The sequence below is a fragment of the Pleuronectes platessa genome, chromosome 17, assembly GCF_947347685.1.
Source record: "Pleuronectes platessa chromosome 17, fPlePla1.1, whole genome shotgun sequence".
Classification (NCBI taxonomy): domain Eukaryota; kingdom Metazoa; phylum Chordata; class Actinopteri; order Pleuronectiformes; family Pleuronectidae; genus Pleuronectes; species Pleuronectes platessa.
The window spans coordinates 13,569,946-13,595,428 of NC_070642.1; the positions used below are offsets into that span (position 1 = coordinate 13,569,946).

Below are 25,483 nucleotides of genomic sequence, written 5' to 3' on the forward strand. Positions count from 1 at the left end.
CGTGGGCCAACATAATCTTCAGGCATTTTACCGGAAGCCTACTCGCCTCGCTTCAAGCTGTTGAAGGACCCCAGGATGTCCATGCTCGCTGAGCGTATGTACATTTCCTCCAGAGTTTTCATTCGTATTCTCCTGTTTTCCTTCAAAGTATAAATGTTAAATGCGATGTTACGTGTTCTTAAAACCCGCTGCTACTCACCGAGAAGAGTTTTTAATCCGAAAACATTCAGTATTTTCTAGTTTATCTAATATCCGGGTAGCTAGCATTAGCACTAGCCACAGCACTCTGAGTGGACACGTGTTTCCTGTAGCTGTCCATCTTATCTCCTGTAGCTCATTTGCAGCTAAACGTTTTCTCCTCAATGGCTGAATGTTTTCAGTCTTTCTTGTTAACACACCTTTTAGCCGTGGCTCTTTGTTTCCTCGTCGTCTCTTCTCTTATTCCCGAGAGGACGACAGCTGTCAGTCCCCGTGTTTACATTCCACCAACATTTAAACACCACAGCGTTCTCATGTTGATCCAGTGGATAACTGACTTTTACCAGTTGTATTGGCTTTATAAAGATTTGAGTACTTATCGGTTTCTATCAATCATGAGGATAATTTCCCCACCATTGATATAATCCTTTCGTAAATATCCATTGCAGTCTAACTTACTAATATAAACATGCTACACACACCAGAGTCTGAATGTTTTTCATTATTATGCTCTTACCTGTAAATACTTATTTTGGTCACACTTGATGAAACGCTAAAGTTTAACCATGTCACACTTAGTTCTGCGTGTTTGGACATTGTGACTGTTTGATAAAGCAACACAGCTTTAAGAGGCCGTGCAACCACATACACACTATAGAGTTTGATTGAGACACACGGTTATACAACAGTGTGAGTGTAACAGCTGTGTGTGAGGGCTGTTTCTAATCCCTGTTTGTAGTCGCTTAGTATCTATGTCCAATAGAACATGTGTGCACCTTATCTTGATTCTGCACAGTAATCACTTGTGTGTGTTTACATGGTCTCGCCATGGTCAGCTGGCAGTGAGTTGGTTCTCCGGATACTTTATGTAATACTGTGCTGGCTGACTGTTAGGTAATAATGCTGCTGTTTCCTTTCCAGCCCGGAGGAAACAGAAGTGGTCTGTTGACCCCAGGAACAGCGCCTGGAGCAAAGATGAATCCAAATTTGGCCAGAAGATGCTGGAGCGAATGGGTTGGTCCAAGGGCAAGGTAAAGTGTGGGTCTGGGATGTTTCCTGCTGGGCTAAGTCTGGTGCCTTTAGTGAACGTTAATGTCACATGTTGCGTCTTGTCCTTTTTATATTCAGGGCCTGGGCCGGACTGAGCAGGGCTCCACCGACCATATCAAAGTAAAAGTTAAAAACAACAGCTATGGGTTTGGAACCAGTGCCAGCTATGAGGTGAGCACATTTAACACTTACATCATATAAGAGCATCTTATGTGATGTGAGCAGCTCATCATTTAACGCTAAAATTATTTCATTATGAATTTGAATGACCCTCTTGCTGCACAGATACTAAGATATTTTAGTTAATTCCTCACGTAAAAACACTGATTCCATAGTGCAAGGTCATTATCTACCAAATTATTTACTGGAACTATATTTCATGCAAACAGCAGTAGTTCTATCTGTGTTGTTTCCTTCTTTTGCTGCCATCATAACTTAATTGAACAAACATTTTAATGACACACTCTGCTCCATGCACAGCCGGCGTACTCACAGCTCAGTGCTCCAGGTTTTATGAAACATATGGCAGCTCCCCTCACAAGCTGTTTAACGATTACTTGATTGTCCTCAAGGGGGAATTTGTGTCCCACTCGGGTGAAACCCAGAAATAAAGATGAAACTCAACCGCCGATAAGACGTGCAAATGCTTCAAAACAATGTCAGACATCCCAAGAGCTCACACAACACGACATCAGTAGCAGCATAATATAAAACCCGGTGTACAGCCACCCTCATTCCGCCCAATCATCCTTTGTTAAAACTCCATTGCCATTCACCAGCATTAGCATCGATCGGACAACTTGTAAGGGAACAATAAACCAAGCCTTTAGGAGTGGATGCTGTCTAGAATCTAGAAATCAACATTTAGCTCCATTTAACTTGGTTGGAAATTGTCTGTAAAAAAACACTAAACAGTCAGATCCCTGTCAAACTGAAGTGTCTCCTTTCTGTTGCTTCCAGGACAACTGGATTGCTCACCAAGATGACTTCAATGAGCTGCTTGCTCAGCTGAACAACTGCCATGGTCAAAATAACAGCAAAGGTGTGTACAACTTTGCTCTGTCCAAAGGATAATGTTCTATTTATATAAATATATATATATATATTTATATAAATGTATGTATGTATGTGTATGTATATGTGTATGTATATGTATGTATATGTGTGTATATGTATGCATGTGTTTGGGACTGGAATTCAGGTAGTAATATAGAAAGTGATCATGCACCAACAAAGTAGTTGCATATCCCTCAGTCTTTGTGGTGTTGTGTATAGGCCGGGCTGAAAACAATGCTCTGCTTGCAACGTGATGTCAGAGCATCAACGTTTTACTCTGTATCATTCTGTGTTTGTACAACACCAAAGTACTGACATGTGCAGCTTCCTCTCTTTGGTGGGTCCTTGTGTTGACCAGTAGAGGGCGCCACAGTGCCACGTTTAGTCGAGCAAATGTTTGGTAATAGTCACCGTCACTTAATGAATATCGTCATTATTACTGTTCCAAATGACAAATCACAAAGACTTGGGTTATGTAGGAGCTGGTAGAGGTTTGTTGTGATCACACTGAACATTTGAAATGTGTAACTACATGTGACCATGTTTTTGTTATTATCCACAGCCCCTCCACGAGAGGAACAGAAAGGCTTCAGCTTGGAAGAGAAATCCAAGACCTCCAAAAAGAGGGTCCATTACATGAAGTTTACCAAAGGTGGGTTTGTCTTAGTCAGCTGAGAGAAGACCGATCAGGGGGATAAACATGGATTAGGTAGATGCTTAATGCAGAGTTACTTTCTCGCTCTGATTAGTCATGATATTAATTACCTCTTCAACTGTTTCTGTAGCAACCTGCAACAAACGCAACCAGACCAGATCTGTTCAAATATATTTATTCATCTAAACCAGTTTCTAGAACTTATTTGAGAGCTGCATTGGTTATTTTTCTTCTTCTACCACAAACGAAAATAGATTCCTGTTCTGTTTTTGGTTTTCCACACATACACACCCACGTACCCTGTTCTCACACAGACGGACAGACAGCCTCCTTTTACTCCTCGTTGAACGTTGTGCTCTTGGCTCGGACCACAGACGCTGATCAGAGCCCGGTCAAGCCTGCGCTGGGTCGGTTGACCCGGTCAGTGCTAGGGGAGGTTATTAATATCTCTTCCCTTCTACTTTCATTACTCCTTCACACGTCAGGAAGTCAAGATTTGCTGGTCAAGGCCTGTACACCGATAGGCACGAGGAGGAATTTGGTGTTCAGGACCACTGGAGAGCAAAATGAATAACCACAAGCCCATATTTTACAGCTGAATGTTACTTCAGTCTGCAATATAGTTTAGTGACTACATGAGCTATGTCTTTGTAAGTTTCCCAGAGTGTGCATCTGTTATTTGTTACACTTTTCTTTAAAACTTCCAACCTATTTTTTAAATTATGCTAATTTTGCAAGGCTCTGATCAAATATGCACATGTGTTAAAGTAGTGAATCAGTAATTTATGAGTTCAGTTTAGATGGGGAAAACGGAATCTCTCAACTTTTGCCTTACCTGGAAGCGCTTTTAATATTTACGTCATTCAACAGCAACTTCCTGTTTCCTGTTTGGGGCATCTGGCATGTCCATTTGCTGTCCGTTTACCCAAAAACAACACCTCCCAGGGGCTGCGTAACCCATTAGATGACCCCACATGATAAAAGGTGGCCCCGGTCCACCCCCCCCCCCCCCCCCCCCCCCAAGACCATTTCACCCTGTTTTTGTGATCTTATTTTGGCAGGAGCCAGAAAAAGAATGTTACTGACAGATGAGATGCACCATGTCACATTGAAGACATGAAGTGCGGTTGTTAGAAAGCAGAGAGTGGAAACGCAGGTAGGAATGTTTTCACTGGAATTAAATCCAGGCAGTTGAAGACCTGTCAGTTGGGCTGTGTTTAGCAACACAACACCACTTTAACCCATCTCCACTCAAAGATGTGTGCAACAGTTGTCATGCAGCAGAAGGGACGCTGGCACTTCTTGTTCTTCCATAAACGACTCGTAGCTAAATTGGAAACTTGAGAGTTCAGTTCTTCGCCTGCCTTCCGTGATCTGACAGGCTTAAACTTTGACTGTGAACCTGTCAGATGTGAGAAATTGAAATGTATGATCCAAATAGTCTTAGACTTAAAAATCTAGTTGTTTTTAAGTTTATTCATCATTTTATCTTTTTGATCATGTGAGGCCTGTGGTCTGGATCAGCTTGGGTCACCAAAGAGTTACCCAGCAACCGGTAACCTGCCACGCCTGTTTGCATGCTTCCCCCGACCGGCTCCTCGCCTGTGAAGCTATTGCCAAGTTAAGGCTTGGTAATAGATTTAGCGTTGCTAAGCTGGTTACATGAGAGGTTGAAAAAGTCAGGTACTACTCTCATAGTTCTTTGTGTGCAGAGGTACGACCAAGAGCAGGCAAAGTGCAGCCCTTATGTGTCATTCATCTTCTTTCAGATTAAAAAGATTATTACGTGTAGTTTATAAGTAATGACGAGAGCACTCGGTAGACATGTTACCTCCACCAAGGCCCAATAGTCTCCACATTTGAATCCAACTGTATAGTGACTTGCACCATTTTCTTTCTATCAAGATCCATGTTCTATTCTCGCGTGTTGAAAACACAGTATCTCACAATGTTAAAAGAAGTATTAAAAAAGCCTGGATCCGCCCCCTGATCTGGATCTGCACCAATGGGTAATGGGTCCTTTCCCAGCGCTCCATAACATTTCAAAATCGGTTCAGTAGATGCCGTCCCCATTACAAACAAACCAATGCTGATGAAACACAGAAGCCCCACCAAACATGGTGCCGGCCTCCTCCTCACTCTCTTCTGCTTTTTTATCGATGTCCTGTTCACGCTGGCTCCCTGACTGCCAGCGCTGACGATTGATGACCTTTGTTTGTGGGGAAAAGCACCAAATTCTCCACTGCTGAGGACCGGGGGCCCACAACATAAACCAGTAACCCAGTTTTAATTGCTGCCTCCATCTATCACCTGTCAGGCCAGCGAGGGCGGCTGATGCAGAGTTTAACCACAGCTCTCCATCCGCTGTGCCATGCAGCTGGTTTGTTTGCTCGGCCCTTTTGTGCTTTTAACCAAACAGATATTAACATTACATGGACACAGGTTAAAATGCTTGTGTTGAACATTGGATAAATTCAACACCTTAACGTGATGTATTAAGAAATTAGGTTGGTTTTTCTTCTACTAATGACATTTATGTATTTGCCAGTTACAGTTTCACTGGTTTGTTGGTCTGGTTTGACTGGTTGACAGTTCTGGCCATTTCAAGTGTTACTGTGGAAACCAGCATGTTTTCACTAACACCTCAGCAGCCTGCATATCATCCAGCCACTGCTGAACATTTAAGAGGAAAATAGAGTTAATCTCCTTTTTAATCAGAACATTGTTTGCACTACAGCCTGAAAGCCTGAGAATTTCGACTAGTACTTCCTGAAAAGTCATGTTGGGCAATTTCATGCTTGACCCCAGTCCGGTGGACGACAAACACCACACACACACACCTCCCTCTTTATTTATTTTAAATTGCAACATACTTTCTCCGTTTTACTTCTCAAACCTGCATGTGCAGTGACTTTCAAAGCCAAGAGTTGGTGAGATAGAGGTTTAAAAGCAATAAATAACCAAATGTTATCAGAGCCCTGCTGGAGGAAGAGGATGCAGCTGTACGAACAGGACCCGGGCTTGAGACAGGCGACTCTGTGCTCCAGGAGTCTTTGAGGCCTGCCTTGAAAATGGGAATCCGGAGGCGTGGCGTCGCAGACCTTGTTGTTGGTTTATTTTTCTTTACCGTTTTATCCCTGGAGCAAGAAGCGATCGACGCAAACCTCCCCTGTCTTTATCATCACACACACTCACTGGTTAAAACACTTGCACGCCTAGATGTTTTTTTTAATGTATTTAAGAAAATGGGACATGGGTTTTCCATACCCTCTCTGATATTCCAAGTTTCTAATTGTATGATTTATTCTTTGCTTGTGTATTTGTCTTCTTTTAGGGAAGGACCTGTCCTCTCGCAGTAAAAATGACCTGAATTGCATCTTTGGAAAGAGAGGACAATCTGCCAAAGAACAAGAGCAGGTAAAAGATGTGAACATTTTACAAGTATCACTCTTTTGTCTAAAATGTATTTAGTTACTTATCCATAAAATTCTTATTATGCAAGAACTAATCCTGTCAACGGTTGATCACTTGTACAGAGTTCACTTTACAATCTGTAGATTTTACTTCGTATATTTTATCATAAAACAATGAAAACATAAGAGGTATATAAAGAAAATACAAAATTAAGCTTAAAAAATATAACCCAAAATATCTCTAGGATGAACATTGAAGCATGACAAGAAAAAAACTGTTAAAATTATTTATTTTCATGATTCCGCAAATCATGCATGATTTAGTGCATGTGCCAAAATGCATTTTGTCCAGTAACAAATTAACCAATCCAGTATTTGTCAGAATTTGACGGGAGGCCTCAGATCTGTTTTAACCAAGTCAAAATCAAATCATGCACCGTGGGAGCAGACGAGATACCTCTGGCCAGGTGGCTCGAGCTTATCTGCCTCTGTCTTGGTAATTAAGGATCACCGCTAGTGCTGCTGCCGCATCATGTCATCCTCCTGCCTCCACAGGGTGCAGCTCCTGAGCAGCCCGTGGCCCCAGATAAGCCATGTCACAGCTTGCAGCTTTCACACAGCCTGCAGGCCACTGATGGTTGCATGAGCACCTAAATCCAGTTAAAGGATTTGCACTCTCACCCTCTACTTCTCTCTTTCACACTCCTCCCCACTTCTCTGCTTCTTGTCTTGGAGCGTTCACACGCCAGCGGGCATTATTAGAGACGAATCAAAATTGCGGTGAGCTGTGCAGAAATCGGAAATGATGATGCTTGCAAAAAAAAGTTGACTTTTGCTCTTGGCAATCGGTGATTGGTCACTTCAAATGTCACTTTGCCATTTTAAATGTTGTGCTGGCCCTCATGCTTTGAAATAAAGCTTAAAGGCTCAGACAGGTACAAGTTGAATTTGGGTTCCTTTTGGCTTTTAAATAAAAAACCAATGGATAACAGATGGGACAGTTTTTGCTTTTGCATAAACTGTGGAATGTTAATTCTAAAGACACGAGACATGGCATAGACACAACTTTTATGTGTTTTTTATGAATTAACAAATCCCCCTTTATCTTTGTTGTCATAACTTCTCTCCACGTAAACAAGGACAATGATAAATGTAGCTTTTGGACTGAGGGACAGAAAAAGCCTCTTGCTGGCCTCCTCCTGTTTATCTCCAGCATTTGGCTTGGAAGAAATTGGCATCTTAAAATCCATAAATTGTACGGAAAAGGGGAAAAAGCCTTCTCTATTCCCCTGCAGGTGCCGAGCCATAACATCACAATGGCCACAGCTCCCCAGCTGATTAACATTGGAAATGCAGGCAATACACACCATCATTTTCTCCCTAATCGTTTGGTTATGGGCTGTTATTTTTCAGCCAGGAGGGACACCATTGACCATATCGAAAACACTGAACACAATTACAATGGCTTCCCTCGAGGCCTCGTGCTGAAGCCCAGCAACATCTGAGGTTGCAGGGAAGAGGTAAGGAGGGTGATGGACCAATCAAGCTTTAGGCATTGTGCAGGATCTCCTGTGAGCAAGTCCATGACTCTGCGGTAACTCTCGCCTCACGCTGATCTTTGCTTACAGTCAACCGCCATTCTGCTCCAGCACAAAAAGCAGCGCAACACGTGCACTAATCTCAGTACTTGTCAGATTTGTATTTTCTATGTAGTGACAGAATAAAACTTGCGAGCTGTAGTTCGTCGGACGAGTTAATTCGGGGTCTGTACAAACTGCCACCACTCAAATTACCACATATCTGACAAGTTGAGTTCCAGGAGACTCGACCAGATCTGGATCACCTTCTACCGACATGCCCACCGTCCCGTCCCGTCCCCCCCCCCCCCCCCCCCCCCCCCATGAATCTTCCACCACTTCACCTACCACCCACTGCTCTGTCTCCTGCCTCCACAACCTTGGCCACCCCTCCTCTCCTCCATTGCTGGGGTTTTCCTTCCTCTGCAGTGATGTGCTTCCTGTTCGCCTCTTATCGCTGCACACAACGCTCCCTGAAAGGCAGACACACACACACATGCACACATTCTCAGCAGTCCCACATGCCTCTGTTCATCAAAGGCAGCACTCGATGTGTTGAAAAGAACATATGAGCAGATGGGACAGATTATAAACCCCTTTGTATAAATTGGTTATATTTAGATGGCCACTAACTCATATATTGTCGTGTTTATTCTAAACCGCCGTCTTTTATGTAGTTATAGTGTAAAGCAGTCAAATGTATTTGTCACACCACACAGCAATGTGGTATTAACCACCCAGCCATTTTTGATTGATTGATTTAAGAATAGAAAATCTGCAAGGACATAAAACAAGTTAAGTATTTTCTACTCTAAAGCTCTGGGTCTGCTGAAGGCCTTGGAGGTTCAGTCATTGTAATGTTAAAAACCAAAACATGTTTGTGGTGGTGAATGGTGCCAACATAAATTTTACACCATCCTGGGATCGTGAGTTGTCCTTTAAGTCATTTTTGCAGTTCTACACAAAAAGACTTTCAGCCACTGCTGGACATGTACTGCCGACAATGATTTAAAGCCTGGTAGCGAGATTGGTGGTTTGGCTCTTTTGACCAGTAACAGCACATCACCCTTTAATGGCAGTTGTTAGCAAAACTACTCTTTATAAAATGGTCACATTAAAATGTATTTACACCAAAATTATGAAAAACACTTAAATGGTGAAACTCTAACAAAACGTTACTACATAATTCAGTTTTTTCAAAAATGTATGTTTTAAAACTACATTTTTAAGATAAAGTTCTTCTGATGGACATTGGATTAAATTGAACATGAACCATAGGCAATTACAGGGGACAAGTGCAAATAGAAGAGAGGCTGGTTTGTAAAAACAACCAGGTGTGTGTGTGTATTGTCCTTACGTTATGTTGGATACACACAGGGTGTAAAAGCTTTAGACAAAAGACAAATTAAGACCAGATTTAAGTTGTTGTTCTGTACACAGCCACTGTTTAAATTGTCCTATTGTCCATAGATTACACCGCCAAGGTGACTTAACGGTATCAGTTCTGAAGAATTCTGATTCAATTTTTTCTATTATAGCATCTTCATAACATCATTAAAGATAATTCTAAATATAAACAATAAGAATTATTGATTGACCTGATATGTTGAAATAACAGGAGGAGCTTACTAAATTTAGGTTTGTTGTTTCTTCTGAATCACTTCCTCTAACATTATTCATTGGATGACAGCCTTTCCACCAATTCATGTAGCCACCTGAAAATGTGTGCCTGTAACCATTATTTACACTCTCTGACAGCTCAGGGTTATCACCTTGCAGTGGAACACCTGTCCGTCTACACAGGTCTCTGTTATCCATCACCTATCCCACGCCTGCGAGCCTCCTCCGCCTCCTGCCTCCTCTTGTGCCCTTCAGCACAATTACTCACAACATGACAAACGACAGGCCTTCTCTGCCGAGACATCAAAAAGCCCCGGCCACTTCTAAATGAAGTCACTTTGGCAGCCCTGTGCTCCCTGTGCTTATCGGCGGGCGAGCAGTGCCCCTGGCCGTCCTGCGTCCCCCCCATTCCTTGTTCCTCCTCCTCCGCCATCCCCGGCTCTCAGTGCCCTCCTCAGGGGGTTTAGTTAGGGGAGCCACATGGAGGGCCGGCCCAGCTTGATTTATCTCCCTTGCCCCTCTGCCCGGCCACTCAGGCAGGCCGAAAGAGCCGACGAGGCTCCAACGGGCCTCGGCTCGAAAGCCCGGCATTAGCTGAAATAAACCATTCTGCCGCCCAGTGAAAAATGTCCTCTGATTGGCTAATTAATCAGTCAAAGGGGAGCGACGCGGCTTGTGACTTGAGGGACCCAAGCGGGCGACCGCAAAGGGCCTGCTGATAAATAGACTCCCCGCCGATTCATACATCAACAAAAGTTAGTCATTTTTTAAAGCCGCCAGCTCCGATGAAAGGTGGAAACCAGCAATAGTTTTATTTTTTTGCCCACATTTTCTTTCACATCTTTTTTATTGCATTCGAATCGACAAAATTCTGTTTTTTATATTTTTTTAATCCTGTTTTTTTATTGTCTTTTGACTATAGAGCAACATTTTTAACACCTAACACCTTTTAAATTGCAAGTTTAGATGATTGAGTATTGAATGGCCATGCATCAGATGGTTACATTCTCACTCAGACGCGATAATGAATTTAAATGAAAATTTAATTAGATTTCAGTATAGAAATATGACTTTACTGAATTGTCTTCAGTTTGTAAGCTCTAAATGAAGACTTGATCACACTCCTAATGGGTTCTGTAAAAAATATCTTTCATATCTATTTAGTATTTAAGTTTTATTATGAATTAATAACCAACTATTTGACCATTAAAAACCTCATAATTGTTACTGAATCAACCATCTTATTAGCTTCGTACTCCCTTAACATGTCAGGGAAGAAAAATGGTCGAGCATAATTTGGTACAAGCCTTGTTATGTCTGAACCCTCCAGTCGGTATGGCGCACCCTGCTCCCGGGTCAGTGTGACCCCTGCGCCCTCTCCCACTCCCACTCCTGCTCAGGCACAAAGGGCCGAGGATCAAGCCTCCTCGGGTGGCACCTGTTGCAAGTTTTTCCTGCCCACGCGTCGTCCACATGAAGGATCGCACGTCAGCAGGGGCTCCCCCGATACCACCATCTTAAGGAATACGGGGAAGGGGGCGACGCCAGTTGGGGGCCAGAGCGTTTGGCAGATGCGTCAGCAATGGCGTCTTCTGTGCTCAGCTTAAAGTGCAGAAGCAGAATGCGTCTTCGATTTTAAAATGTGTGTAACTCTCGTTTCTAACACACGGTTTGAAAACTAATACCGAGACGTGAACAATGGATTTAGGAAGTGTTGAATTTTCTCAGGGTGTCAAAAGCATCAAGATCTGTTACCATCGCAAAAACTGCTCTAATCTTGTGACATGTTTTATTTAACTTGGCTTTTATTCAAATTAGAGAATTTTTTTTATGTTTTCCCATGTGTTGACTTCTATCATGAGAATAGAAACTGATAATTATTGCCAAATTAAACATGTTAGTGCAGTTTATATTCAAGCATTTTTTATAGCAGCTTTATTTTATTTAGCTTAAAGTCTGAGTGTCTGAGTTTGTCTTCACTAACAGGATCATTCCTCACTTACTGTTAAGTTTCAGTGCACAGTTGAGTTGAAGGTATAAATAGGAGGAGATTTTGTTTTCATCTCAGTCCATTACTCTGCAGTGTTGATTTGTTGAAAGGGGATACTGGTGTCAACATGCGTTGTCTCGATGTGGTCATGGCAGGGAGCGGGGCTCATTGTGAACCTGAGGAGCGCTAATTCATTCTCAGATAACATCTAATTGCATCAAGCAAAAGCTCTCCCTTTCTTGAGCACATTTGTTGACAGGCCCTTTTGCTAATACCGCCGAAAATATCGAGACCCGCCAAGCCCCCCCCCCCTCCTCCCGGCTGCAACGACACACTCTCACTCACACATTTACCACCTACCTCCCTGGCAGTTGTGTGGACTGCTCCCTCCTGGCCATGCCAGCTCGCTGACACTTACAGATTAGCGCAGGACAAAAAAAGGAAAAAGAGCGCGTCCGTCTCTTAGTTACGGGCCTGTGCGAGAGTACACGGGGCCAGAGCAATTACCGCCTAGTGAAGCTAACCGCCCAAAGATTTTCCAGTCCTCTCGGCTGTTTACAGCCACTGACTACCATTTAATCACTGACTCTTTAATCTAATAAATCACAGCTCGGGAAAATAATCACTGCATCTTCCCGCTGTGGGGTTGGGGGTGGGGGGGACCCCTGAGCTCTGGAGGGGGGCTTCGTCGGCAAGCGTTTGTGGTGTTGAACCAACGCAGGGTAGTCACGCTGCATGCATAATGTTGTCTTCATTTGTTACTTATGATAAACGTTCTCGCACGAGCCACAATTTTTCAAAACCCATTTTTTGTGTTTGTCTTAACTACACAGAGAAAGTACGCCTTTAGAAAATATATTTCTCTGCAGAGGCTTCCATGTGTGGTATTAAATGTACTTATGGTGCATCCTTTTGGAGCCTTCCTTTTCGTCATTATCTCTGCAGAAAGGGAAGATTATATTAGAATGACTCTGACGGCAGTGATGTTACTTAACCCTCTGAATGGTCAAAGGTAGAGTTTGCTTATTTACCAAGGAATGAGGTATTCACCTGTTTGTCTGTCCGCCCACGTCAGGCCCATGAAGGATGGGCTGCTGGACCTGTGCGCACTCATCAGGGGGAGACAGCTGGCTAATCAGGGCCTGATCCATAGACCTCGAGTATAGCCAAATTTATTATTGTGGCAGGACAATGAGGGCACACTTGCGCAATTACAGACCCAACCAATATTGGCTAGAATTTATTGGAAAAAATACAAACAAACAAACAAGTAATGCAAACGGGCAGTTTCTGAGAAAATAAATGAGCAACTGCAGCTTTGTCAGATGCAAATTAACATGAGCCAGGGGTTGAATTTAGTTTTTGCTGATTACTTGCACATTTTCATTTATTTTAATTACTTGTGTTAGACTTATTAAGTTACATTCCCCATCTTGAATTTAAGTCTTTTCCAGTTTTATAAAAAAAAGTCCAGACAGACACTTGGTGTAACCCCTCACCGTATCAGTGGCCCTTATTTGATGTGGCCTGGTCTTTACATTTAATGTCAGATTCATAGTTCTTATTTTCAGTTTATTTTATAATCAGTAATTATTAATAACCACATTCACTAGGCTGCAAAAATACCAACACCCTGCTACACAATTTTTCAAGACCTGTTTTCATGCTAACTATTAGAGTGGGCGTATAGTGTTATATAATGCTCACAATTCAAATGGATTTCCTGAAATAAATACTTCTGTATATTTGAGAAGCTGTTTCCAGCTAAAGTTTAATGTTAACTCGAGTGACCCTTGTTTTATTTATAAGGGGAAATAAAATGCATTTAGTAATTTAAAAAAAGGTTGTTTTGTTTGCGCTATAAATTGAATTCATTCAGATTTACTCAGTAATCAGTTAGTTCAATAAATCCTCTGCCGGGCTTGTTAAGAAAGTTTCTCATTGACTCTTGAGATCCTTCTCCATCATCCCTCTGCTGGCTTGCCTGACTCTCCTCCTGAATGTGTTGGCCTCCATGTCTTGGCACCTTGGCACATGTTTCACTATTGGCTTACCATTGGCTGCATTAGCAGGGACAGATAGAACTGGAGTGTCTTGAAGGAGGCGGCCTGTTGAATGTCTTCCCACCCTCTCCTTTTCTCTCGGACCCTCTGCGGGCCCTCCCTGTGTTCCCTGCCCAGCCCCAGCCCCCGCCAGGGGAGAGAGTAGAACAGGAAGGGCCCGATAGCCAGCCAGACCTCTCCACTGCCGAAGGAGCCTTATCTCAGACCTGCACACAGTGCACTGAGCGCATCCTTTTCCTGGGGTTCTGGGTCTGGGAGGGCGAGGAGGAGGAGGAGGAGTAGACACGGCTGGATATAGGTGTGTTCTCCAACCCTCCACTCGTCAACCCCACTATGTTGTAGGCCGGGCTGTCTTTTTCCACTCATTCTTCTCTTGTTCCAGCAATTATGTAAACAGATTCTGTAAAGTGGTTAAATCCTTTTTTAGAGATGTAGCTGGGAGCTTCATTCAAATTTTTTAAAAGTGCAGGTATAATAATGCAAAGCAAGCTCTTTACTCTTTAAAAAATTGTTTAGACCCAAATATGACTTAATTACACGGTTTGTATTTGAAGACCCTCTAAGCTGCCTTTTTAAAAAGTGAGAACCAACATTATTTGCAAATAATTTGCTCTGGTCTGTCCACTGGCCTCCAGTTACAGCTAAGGTTTGTAAATAAAATTGAGGTGTCATTCCATTGTTTGCACAGAAGAAGAGTCACAAGAAGAGAAGCAGTAATGACTGATTTGCTCACTCATATTTTGTTTTAAGTCCGAATACTTAAAGCAACTAACTACCTCACCTTAAGAATCAAATCATTTTGATGGAACACTGATTTGCAAAAGGGCAAAAAAATTTCTTTCATTCCCAGTCTGCACATTTTCTGTCTTTTCTGGCACTAAATAACTTTTGTGAGCACGTATGATCAACCATAATACGTGCCTTACTTGAAACATAACATGAATGAAGAGTACAGTCAAACTTTAGTTAATTTAATATAAGAGATAAATGCAGGTTTTAACTACTTCTAAATCTTTTTAAGAAACGGCAACACAGTGTTGTGCGTTTGATACAGTGACATCCCCTCTACTATTCAGTCGTATTTCTGTTTGGTGAGTGGGACTAAGTGGTCAACGTTCTGATGAAGCATTATTTTCAGTAAATGAAAACTGCCGAACCTCTTGTATTCAGAGCCCGAACAAGTTAGTATTCATTTCAAAATTCTTACACCATTTTAGTTTTTTTGTGTAAATATTGGGTAATGAAGCTAATAATGCTAAGTCCTTTTTTTCAAATTCTTATTTCTTATCTCCTGCATTCAACATGCAAAGGCTCCTGTCGTCACTAAGTTCCTCCAGTAACGGTGACTGATAATAACAGGTTGCAGAACACAACACACACCTGGAAATCGAGAAACAAGATCTGAGGCGTTACTGCTGAGTTGTTTCATAGTGACACGTTGCCCTCGGCACTCGCCAAACAAAAATCTCCAGGGTTGTGAGCAATACTGACTGGATCTGTAGCTTTCTATCCCCACTGTTTGTGTGTGACCAGCCTGTGCTCAGCACAGCACTTTACCCCTGCTGGATCAGAGTCTAATGGAGATCCCCCGGCAGTGAGGATGAGCCACATACCAAGTTCCAGCCACTTTCCCCAAATGAAGAAGATGTTTCTCTCTCAGTCACTCTCCTCTCATTCACCCTCTGCCTCTCCTGAGAGTAATTTCACAGGCAGCTCTAAAGTGGCCCCCGGCCATCTTCCCAAATCCCAGTAACATGTTGTTTGGCGCGGTCAGCTCTAAGCCCCATTGCCACTTTTCCTAGCAGAGTGGATGCCATTGTGCCGTAACTGGGAGTATAGATTTTCTCTGGGAAGTTGGAGGTTTTGTTTAATGGCACCTCACCTGAAGGGCCTCGTCCCCCTTGTTAGAAGTTGGGCTTCTTTCTAAAGCAAACTTAGTTTTGTCCTTCATATCAGTGTGAGACGTCTGAATCTATCTGCTTTAGATGTGTTATCATGTCATACATCAATCAAATCAGTTTGTCTTTTGTGATATTTTTCTTGTATAATTTAAAGCCCAACGAGAGATAATGTATGCCTTTTTATAGTTGCAGAACAATCTTTTTTTTTTAAAGATCATATTAATCAATATATTAGCCGGCAAAAACAATGGTCATTTTCCTTATGGAAATGTATTGACTTTTACTGGGTTAAGACAAATGGCTTCTGTGAAACAGGGTTTCAGGGAGGTCCCTGGCGACTGCTTTTTATAAAAAAATATTTTTTTTCTGAGAACCAAATTATCAGCCAAAGTCTGTTGTGGTATACTAAAAGCTCTTAAGGCATAGGTCTGTATTTAAGTCTGTTTATGTCCCACAAGACTTGTTCGATCTACATCTACAGTTCCACATTGTTTTCCCCAACCATCAGTCAGCTTGTCTATCTCAATCAGCGCTGAGGGTCAGAGTAGTGTAATCTGCATGTAAAAGTTCAAAGGCCAAACCATGAGGTGACTTCCACACGACAGCCTTTTCAATTTATCTCTCAATTGTATGGTTTGAAAAATGCCGTCCACTTGGTCATCTTGGTAATACACAGAGCGGCCGCATTGTTTAGTGCGATTCTCAGGAGGAGCCTCGGTATTCTTCTGGACGAATCATTATGCATTGAGTAGGCCATTAGGAAAATGAAGACGAATAGGTCGCGGGGGCGACGTGACAAATTGTTCCTGCTGTAGAGTTAAAATCTGGATCATGTTGTGCTCCACAGTTGTAAAGTTGGTCTTGTTTAATGTGAAGCCCAAAGGCCGGAGAGATGAGTTTGTCAACAGAAGACTGGCCTCCGCAGTTTAACCAAAACAAACAAATTTGTTCAACCTTTACTGGCAGCGTAGCCATCGCCTCCAGACTGAACAGCTTCCACTTCTAAAACGAAAAAGAAAATTTTCCCCAAAACAAAAGCGAAAAAGTGCACAGTCAATAATCAAGTCATGTTATCTGAGGGAGAGATCTAATAATGACAGGTGCTTTTACACATGACCTAAAGTCTGGATATTTTCCTGCAATTATCCAGAGGGGCTGTGAGAACACAAATGTCCAAATCAGTTGTTTCCGGACATTCTCCCGAGTTTTTCCTGCCAGCCCCCTAGTAGAATGGCCGGAGAATTTCTGAATGAGCCAGTTTGATAACGGGGCAGGAAAATGTCTAGAGAATTCACATTAAGTGAGGGGTTGTGTTGACATTTCTACCACACGACGGAGGCAAACAATTTGAATACATCTATTTCCAGTGTTATACACAGTGAAAATGTGGAGAGATGATGTTTGAGTGCTTTTGGTCAAAAAGCCGAATTTCTAAGTTCATGCATGCTCTACCCTAACTCCAAAGATATTTGACAACACTGTAAAATATGATTGTTAAAAAATAAACTGCTAAATAAATGCCATTCAAAGAAAATATGCATTAAATGAATTTGATATTAACTGTTGGATTGTCAATCAGGATTTTCCTTCAAATCTGGATTGTGTTCTGTTAAAGGAGAATACTTTTCTTAGTATTTTTGAGCATTAGGTTATTTGCAGTCTCGATCTACTGATATAAATATCAACAAGTTCATTCAGATGGGAAAGTCTCAGCTTTAGCTTTCCTTACTATTGAGGAGCCTTTACAGAGGGGCGGCCCTTAGGAGATTAATGTGCAAGGACACAGCTGATTGTGTGGAGCCTTCAGTGCTGCAAGAAAAAGATGAGAAATATCTTTGATGCTTATTTTAAGTTGATCCTTTTAACAGCTTTTTTGTTACATCAGCATCCTTTTTCTCTTTCCACTCACTGGTTTGTCTTTTTGTGTTGATTGACGATCACTTAAGCTTCTGGGGGAACCATTGTGTGCTGTCTATTTCTGTGTAGATTTTCTCAACGCTGCATTAAATCCTAACTCTGTATTGTCATTTGTGTGTCTTTGGTGTAGGAGAGCAACAGCAGTGATTCTCAGGGGGAGACGGAGGAGAAGGTGACTATTGCTACAACCGAACTGGATACGGAGGCCATCACCCAGACTGTGACCAGTACGCTCACTATGCAGGAGTACTTTGCGCAGCGAATGGCTCAGCTGAAGAAGGCTCGAGGACAGGACCCACGTGCGACATCCCGGGCAGACGCAGAGACCAGCGAGACGTCCACTCCCTCCGAGGAACCCATCCGCAGTAGCAACGATGATATGGATGAGCCCAAGAAGAAGAAGAAAAAGAAGAAGAAGAAGAAGGCTACGAATGAGTTGCAAGTGGTAGAAGACAATTGTAGTTCTCCCATTGTAGTGGAAGACAACGAGAACCAAGAGCAGGAACGTAAAAAGAAGAAGAAAAAGAGGAAAATGGCAGAAATAGAAGAAGCATCAGACGAGAACTGCAGCTCCACCTCTGGTGTGGAGCAGAACTGTGAGGAGCAGCCTCCCTCCAAAAAGAAAAAGCTTAAAAAACACAAAAAGGAAACCGAGCTACTAAATGGACACGAGCCATCTGACGATCAAACTGTAGAATCGGAGGTTGTTCCAGAGGAGGAGGGTGATGTTGTAGAGGTGGTAGTGCAGAAGAAATCTAAAAAAAAGAAGAAAAAGAAGAAGAAACATCAAGAATAGGTGGAGTCAGGGGTAAGGATGAGTCCTTTAGTCTTCAAGCTCATACTTAAGGATGTCTTAAGAGCTAATCAACCTAAAAACCTGTTCAAAGAAAAGAGGTTTGATATTTGATCACGCTGCCCAGTAGAGCCACTAAGATGTACTGGTGGACACACCATGGCAGTGACTCAATTGTCACAAAACAAAGATATATAGCCTAGAAAAAGTTAAAATATCCCTTCAAATTTTCTAACAAGGCTATTTCTTTATGCAATGGCTGAACTATACAAATAGAGATTAACAGATATTTAAATAAACTGTCTACAACTAGGGTGGCACTCGGTTGAACGCAACCTCTGAACAATCTTAAAGTTAAAGAAATCCTGGTTCAGCCCTTCAATCCACGTCACACCAAAATTGAATTGGTTCCTCTCAGGCGAAGGTCCAAGAACTCCACCGTGTTTGGTAGAAATTGACATAATCCTAAAGACAAAGGTGAAAACATAACACTTTGGGGATTAATAATTCCGTGAAACTAATGAGCTAAATCTGTGATGTCGTCTGAATAAAATCAAATTTCCACTATTATACCAACGTTTTAAAAACATCCTTCAGCTCAGTCTGTCGTCTTTACAATCATCATTTTGTATGTTTACATCTTTTTTTGCCAACAGCAATTTTTTATCAGGTTCTTAAATCAAGATCTCTTCATATTGTTAAAGCAAAGCAACTAAGTGACAGTTTTTAGCTTTTGTTAAAAACTACAGAAGCACATTGAAATGAGTATGATGTTATATGAACTGGTGCTATTTGATGGTGTTTGGGCCTTTTTCTCATCAGATTCATGAACTGTAAGCAGATCCCCTTTTAAATAAATCCAAAGGTTTATCCATGATTGTTTGATTATTTTTTTTGCCCTCTATAGATAGATTTACTAAAAATGTATTGGAGACTGGAGAAGAGAAATACTTGAGCTGAGCAGGTGTGACTGTAATCTTAAGAAATTCCAAGTAAGCATATAGGTGGCTTTCACAACACTCACCATTTCAACTTCAGTGTTGTTAACGAGGTTATGAAATCTTTTCTTTGACTTGACAAACTAACAATCCAGTCACGTTCAGTGGGTGGTGTGAGTCAAAGGAGGAAAAAGGAAACTTCAGCGGTCCAGTCTTGCACATCGAGAACAGGAGAACATTCCTCGTCACTTTTTGGCGTTTTCTCAGTAACAAAAACCTTGCGGAATCAGACCGGTTCATTCGTCATCGTGTGACGACAATGGAACCTGACTGTCACTGTACATTCCGCATCTCCCTTGTGAGGCTGGTTTTCCTTGTCATACACTACAGTCAGCTGGAGATAACTGTCTAATAATCGCTGGACTCATTAGTCCATGTTTTGATTTTATTTATCCTTAATTTAAATAGGAAGCTCCCTTTGACCCAGAGTCCAGGTCAAGATGAGCAACAAAGAAGTGAAAAAGTTTCAAAAAATAAAAGGCAAACATAAAAAAACAAAGAACATGCATAGAAACAGCAATCTGTGGCTTAATCAAAATATGGGAATGAAATGTGCATGTCAAGACCAATGAAATAGATTTTGGAAACCTGATTGGGAGACATTTTTAAACGTGTGGATAACAGTTTTTAGTTCTGGTATTTCTCACCGTGAGAATATTCTCTGATCATGTATTTTAGCCTCTGGTACGAAGCGACGACAGATTAGATTTGTATTGTGGTAACTCGCCCAGTTATGCTTTCGCAACAAAAATTTAACAGATGGGGGTTATCATCTTAGTGATTTGCTTTGAACCAGTTTATGCAAATGACAGTGATGTGTACCAGTGGTTGCACCAGTGACAAACTACAAGATCAACACGATGAACACCATAAACAAAAATTTGAAGGTAGATTGAGATGAAAAAGATGTAGAAGAAGAATTAGATACTTGTGCAATTAAATGGCTTTAGAATCTCAGCAATTATTTTTGCTCAATTAAAGTGCATTAATTGATCTATCAAGACAGTTTTCCATTTAAAAGTCACATTTACCACTTCCCTTTACTGACTCACTTTATTTTGAAAACTCGACAGAATAGATAATCTTAACAAAAGTTTTTTTTCTCAATGCTTGTTGCTCTAGTGAAATCTCCCTTCATGTACATGAAGTCCCCCCCCCCCCCCCCCCTCTTCCAAACTGCAGTAGCCACATGTCTTCTCCACTGAGAGGCTGAACAACAGCAGGCAGATACAACTCACACCCACACAGTGATTAACGCATACAGGCACTTGTCATTTCAGAAACCCCCCAACACCGAGCTGTAATGTGTTTGACTCCAAATTGCAAATATGATGTGAAACTGGCACGTATCGTCAGTGTGCATGACTCACTGACTGTTCTCCCATCAGCTCACCCTCAACTTGTTGTGCTGACTTTCACTGACGGCTCATCGCCCCGATGGCCCACGTCAGACCCAGCGAGAGGAAGTGCAGCCCCTATATATCACTGGTGGTGCTGCTCCACGCACAATCTGTGGCTTCAGGTGCCGTATCCTCTTCCTGTGGGGGGGGGGGGCAAGTCTCACACAGAGCTGGAGCTGACACTTCAGTTTGATGGGTGCTGCAGGCCCAAGTGACCAAAGGATACGTATTACAGGTTAAGATGCATGATGGTGGTGGAATAAGTGGGGAAAGTGATTAGAAGCAAGGGTTGGAGCATGTGTGTGTGTGTGTGTCTGTGTGTGCAAAAGAGAGAGAGAGAGACTGAGTGTTTGAGAGGAGTGTGTGTGAGCCACTTCATGGCTGCAGCCCAAGAGTATCCTGTCAACAGGAACTCCTGGATTTGATATGGCCACAGAAGGAAACTGATTTGTTTGTGGTGAGGGGTCAGTTCTATCTCTCCTCTCACCCGCAGTGTGATCCAGAAATTGATCTGCACCAGAACTGTCAAATAAAGAAGCCATTTTGGTTCTCTGACATATGGGCTTTTTTTTTCCATGAGAAAGTGATGAGGCTTGTAGTTTCTGTAAAAAGTTTTGACGTAAAGGAAGACTTGTTCGTTTGTTTGTGGAGACCGTGACGCAGGTGGGAGTGAGAACCTGGAGACGTGCGGAGTCACTGCAGAACAGGTTGGATCAGTTGTCAGGTGAAGTTCCCCCTGTTGACAAGGAGACAGAAATGAAGTTGCAGATTTGCTCTCCGTCACCACAAACGATGTATATGTCGTTTATTTTTTGACAAATTGATTCAAGTAATGTTTGATAAGAAGTTTTTGTTGATCAATAGCTCAAAAAGAATCATGAGCTGCTCTGGATTGTGATTGTTTGTTGTAGTTGATCTGACAGTGTGTGTGGTGTTGCTTTGTTGTGGGGTCAGTTTTGTGGTGAAATCTCTCTCCCTCCCCTTTCTCTCTCTCTCCTCTCTCCTCTTTCACGGGGCTCAACTTGCAATCAAGGAGGAGCTGAGAGTCCTCCGGGGTTTCTCCTGGAACCTGCTCCTCAAATATAAAGCGCTCCCCCCCGCATCCACCAGGAACGACTGAGCCATTACGCACAAGGAGGAGCCGCTGCCTGAGCCCATCATCTGTGCGCTCTGCTGCAACCAAAACCCCATCTGACTGCAGCCTGTAGCTCCAGTGAGTCAAACACCGCTGGATCGTGTTTTTAAAAAGCTGCGTGAGTAGTTTTCCAGCTTTTTTTTAAATCCCAGCTCAGAGAGAGAATCACAACTTGTCCGAGAGAAGACTGCGAAGCGCACCTCCAAACTTTTTTGGAACGCGCAATATGGCAGCCCTCATCAGCGCGTACTCGTCGTGGCCGGAGTCCTTCGAGTGTCCTCCGGGAGACGGGGACGTGTCCGACGCGCACGGTCCGCACAGGACCCCCGTGGACAAGGCGCCGGAGCCGCGGATCAGACGGCCCATGAACGCGTTCATGGTGTGGGCCAAAGATGAGCGCAAGCGGCTGGCGGTTCAGAACCCGGACCTGCACAACGCTGAGCTCAGCAAGATGTTGGGTGAGAATTATTATTAGTATTATTATTATTATTATTATTATTATTATTATTGTTGTTGTTATTATTATTATTATTATTGCGGCCGCTACTTTACATGCTCATACTTGAAAAATCCCTTCAGGCCTCGGGTTGACTAACAGAAGTTTTTAAGTTCAGTTTCCGACGCCTTAATGCAAAACAAAATCGACACCAACCTCTAAAATGATAAAGAAAACATCTTAAACAAAGCTTTAATTTGCAGCCATGATGTAAAAAATCCCCTGAATTTGAAAGTTCATGCCACCGCAGCAGGAAATTCGTTGAAATCTCAGTTTTAAGAGACAGAGAATCAAATGCACTTATCTTATGATGATTATGATTCGGGTTTAATGTCGAGCTCCAAATCATTTGCGCAAATCCAAAATCCTCTGAGCCAGGAAAGCTTTGACATGGAACAAAAGCATAAACAACTATCTGTGATCATCTCAGGATAATCAAGTTATAGGAAAGTTTTGATTAAGAGCATATTTTTCGTTTTTCTTTTACTTTTTGGTAATTGTCAGGCAACTGCAAAAATAATTAGAGTCCAACAAAAGTCTATGGAAGTTTATTGTATTTTTATGGAAAGTCCGTTTTAAAGTAGCATTTATCTTTGGAGCCATTAAGTTAACCTTTTGTCATCCCACCTTCATTCATATTAATTAATTCACATGAAGGAACATATTTAAGTATGAACCAACAACTCTGAAAACATTTCCTTTTGAAAAATGTTAGTTATTTTACAAGTTATAGAAATGTTCATTCATTTCAATGTTGAGTTATAAAAGCAAATAGACAGGAATTATCATGTTTTAAATAAAGGAGTAGATCACTTAATTTGTTGAATCCTATTCAGGATTTTTAGCTCAAATTAAAAGTATATATATCTGTCTCTTCTCTATCCAGGCAAGTCGTGGAAGGCCCTGACTCCCCCGCAGAAGAGGCCCTACGTGGAGGAGGCCGAGAGGCTCCGGGTGCAGCACATGCAGGACTACCCCAACTACAAGTATCGGCCTCGCAGGAAGAAGCAGCTGAAGCGCATCTGCAAGCGAGTGGACCCCGGCTTCCTGCTGAGTGGGCTGGCCCCCGATCAGAATGCCCTGCCCGACCAGCGAGTCCTCTGTCACCCCCTGGACAAAGACGAGGGCAGCCCCCATCACGGCTTCTCCATCCCCAGCCCGGCCCTGCCCAGCGTCAGGAGCTTCAGGGACCCTGCCGGTTCCAACAGTAGCTTCGACACCTACCCATACGGCCTGCCCACTCCTCCAGAGATGTCCCCCTTGGATGCCATGGACCACGAGCACATCCCCCCCTCGTATTACTCTTCCGGTAGCTCCTCTTCCTCCTCCTGTCCCGATGAGCATCATCACAGTCAGACACACATGGGCAGCCCACCCCCTTACCACACCGACTACACTCAGACCCAGCTCCACTGTGGAGGCCCACGCATGGGCCACATCACTCACCTGTCCCAAACTGGAGGCGGCAACGGACTGATGCCGGGCCCGCCGCTGTCTTACTACAGCCCCTCGTCTTTCTCCCAGATTCACCACGGGCTCCACCAGGGCCATCTGGGTCAGCTGTCCCCACCACCGGAGACACACGGCCACCTGGAGACTCTGGACCAGTTGAGCCAGGCCGAGCTGCTGGGAGAGGTGGACCGCAATGAGTTTGACCAGTACCTGAACTCCACCGGGGCCGGCTTCCACCCTGAGCAGGTCGGCAGCATGACTCTTACGGGACATATCCAGGTAGCACCGGCTGCTTCCGCTTCTCCCAGTAGCACCGCAGAAACCAGCCTCATTTCCGTGCTGGCAGACGCAACAGCGGCCTACTACAACAACTATGGCATCTCATAAGCTCAGAGGCAGCACCCCGTCATACTTGTGACTGATCAGACACTACAGGGTTTGAAATGGGTGAGGACATTTGGGATAAAGTTGCACTTGGGTGCTGATAAAGATTTCAAAACCCGTTATTAGCATCTACGGGCAACTTCATCCCACCATGATTAAAACCGGAACTGATTACTGAGCAATAGGATCGGCCAGAGCCGAGGAAAGAACAAAGAGAAATTGGAGGAATATGAAGAAGAAGGGGAGATGGACACCTCAGGGATGCAGACACTAAAACTATCGTATGCCACCTCCTGTTGTCGAGAAATTTCTAAACCAGAAGAACAATCGTAAAAAAAGAAAGAAAAAAAAAAAAAAAAAAGACTTGTAAATGTCCACTTGTAAAATGTCACCAGTTCCTGTTGCTGCCCGGACGTGTACAGATGCTCCTCTGAAGCTAATTTAAGTCCTTCGATGTTTCGCTTTGAACGCTCCCTGTAATGCTATTATCAACGTTTTCCTTTCGAATGTTTGTATCACATGTTCTCGCTCTCATTAGTCTGGGAGTCTTACCTCAGTAGTTGTAATTGAATGAGGTTTTTAGTTGGACATTTCTTATGCAATTTATCAAGATGGTGTATAATGAAGAGAAAAAAAGAGGCGTTTATACTTCTTCTCAAGTACTTAATAATATATAAATTATAACCTCTCTGATGAAAAATAATAATGGTAACTATAACTGTATGCTGATTTAGGGTTGTGAAAGACAATAATTTAAAATAAAGGTCAATTTTTTTTTATATATTATTGCAGGTCTGCTTGGATCATGTTCCCACAGACAAAACACCACTACAATTCCTTTCTATTATTTGAATCTGAATATTGGTGATAACTGATAACCGCTTAAAAGTCATTGTGCAGGAGAAGATATACGTAATTGATACAATCACATTCCTTAATAAAAAAAGAATAAAAGAATGTAGGACTTAGTAGTTTTTGAAAAACCAGCATGTGCTACTTGTCCGTCTTTGAATCCAGTGTCCCACCACGTATTCTTCTATTTCGGGCTCTGTCTAGCATTTGACACCCACTCCCCTGCTCTCTTCTTCCCACCCTCCATCACATCATCCTTCTCCCTCCGTCTCCTCTCGCTTTCATTTCATCCCGGTTCAGAGGATTAGTGTAAAACAGGCACAGCCGCCGCCGCTGCCACCGCCGCCTCCATCTCCACCGTCCTTTGTTTTCCACAGTCTTATTCCGGGTGCCATTCTTAGGAGTCTCTGGAACCCCCCCCCCCCCACCCCCCCCCCCCCCTCCCCCTCCTCCCTCCATCCCATGTTATATCTTGCTGATGCAGACCTTTGGTAATCTGTGCGAAATAAATAAATAAATAAATAAATCCCGGG

General features: G+C 42.8%; 2 protein-coding genes across 2 annotated transcripts; both read left to right on the forward strand.

Annotated features, from left to right (window-relative positions):
* The first annotated feature begins 53 nt into the window (after positions 1-53).
* pinx1 (PIN2 (TERF1) interacting telomerase inhibitor 1) lies at positions 54-19,110 on the forward strand. Its single transcript, XM_053445272.1, has 7 exons — positions 54-94; positions 1,120-1,229; positions 1,327-1,419; positions 2,209-2,290; positions 2,867-2,956; positions 6,294-6,376; positions 17,571-19,110. The coding sequence occupies exons 1-7, from the start codon at positions 76-78 to the stop codon at positions 18,234-18,236; spliced, it is 1,143 nt and encodes a 380-aa protein (XP_053301247.1). The 5' UTR covers positions 54-75; the 3' UTR covers positions 18,237-19,110.
* A 1,504-nt stretch (positions 19,111-20,614) lies between these two features.
* sox7 (SRY-box transcription factor 7) lies at positions 20,615-24,875 on the forward strand. The gene is made up of 2 exons (XM_053445273.1): positions 20,615-22,224; positions 23,149-24,875. The coding sequence occupies exons 1-2, from the start codon at positions 21,993-21,995 to the stop codon at positions 24,099-24,101; spliced, it is 1,185 nt and encodes a 394-aa protein (XP_053301248.1). The 5' UTR covers positions 20,615-21,992; the 3' UTR covers positions 24,102-24,875.
* Positions 24,876-25,483: the final 608 nt, after the last annotated feature.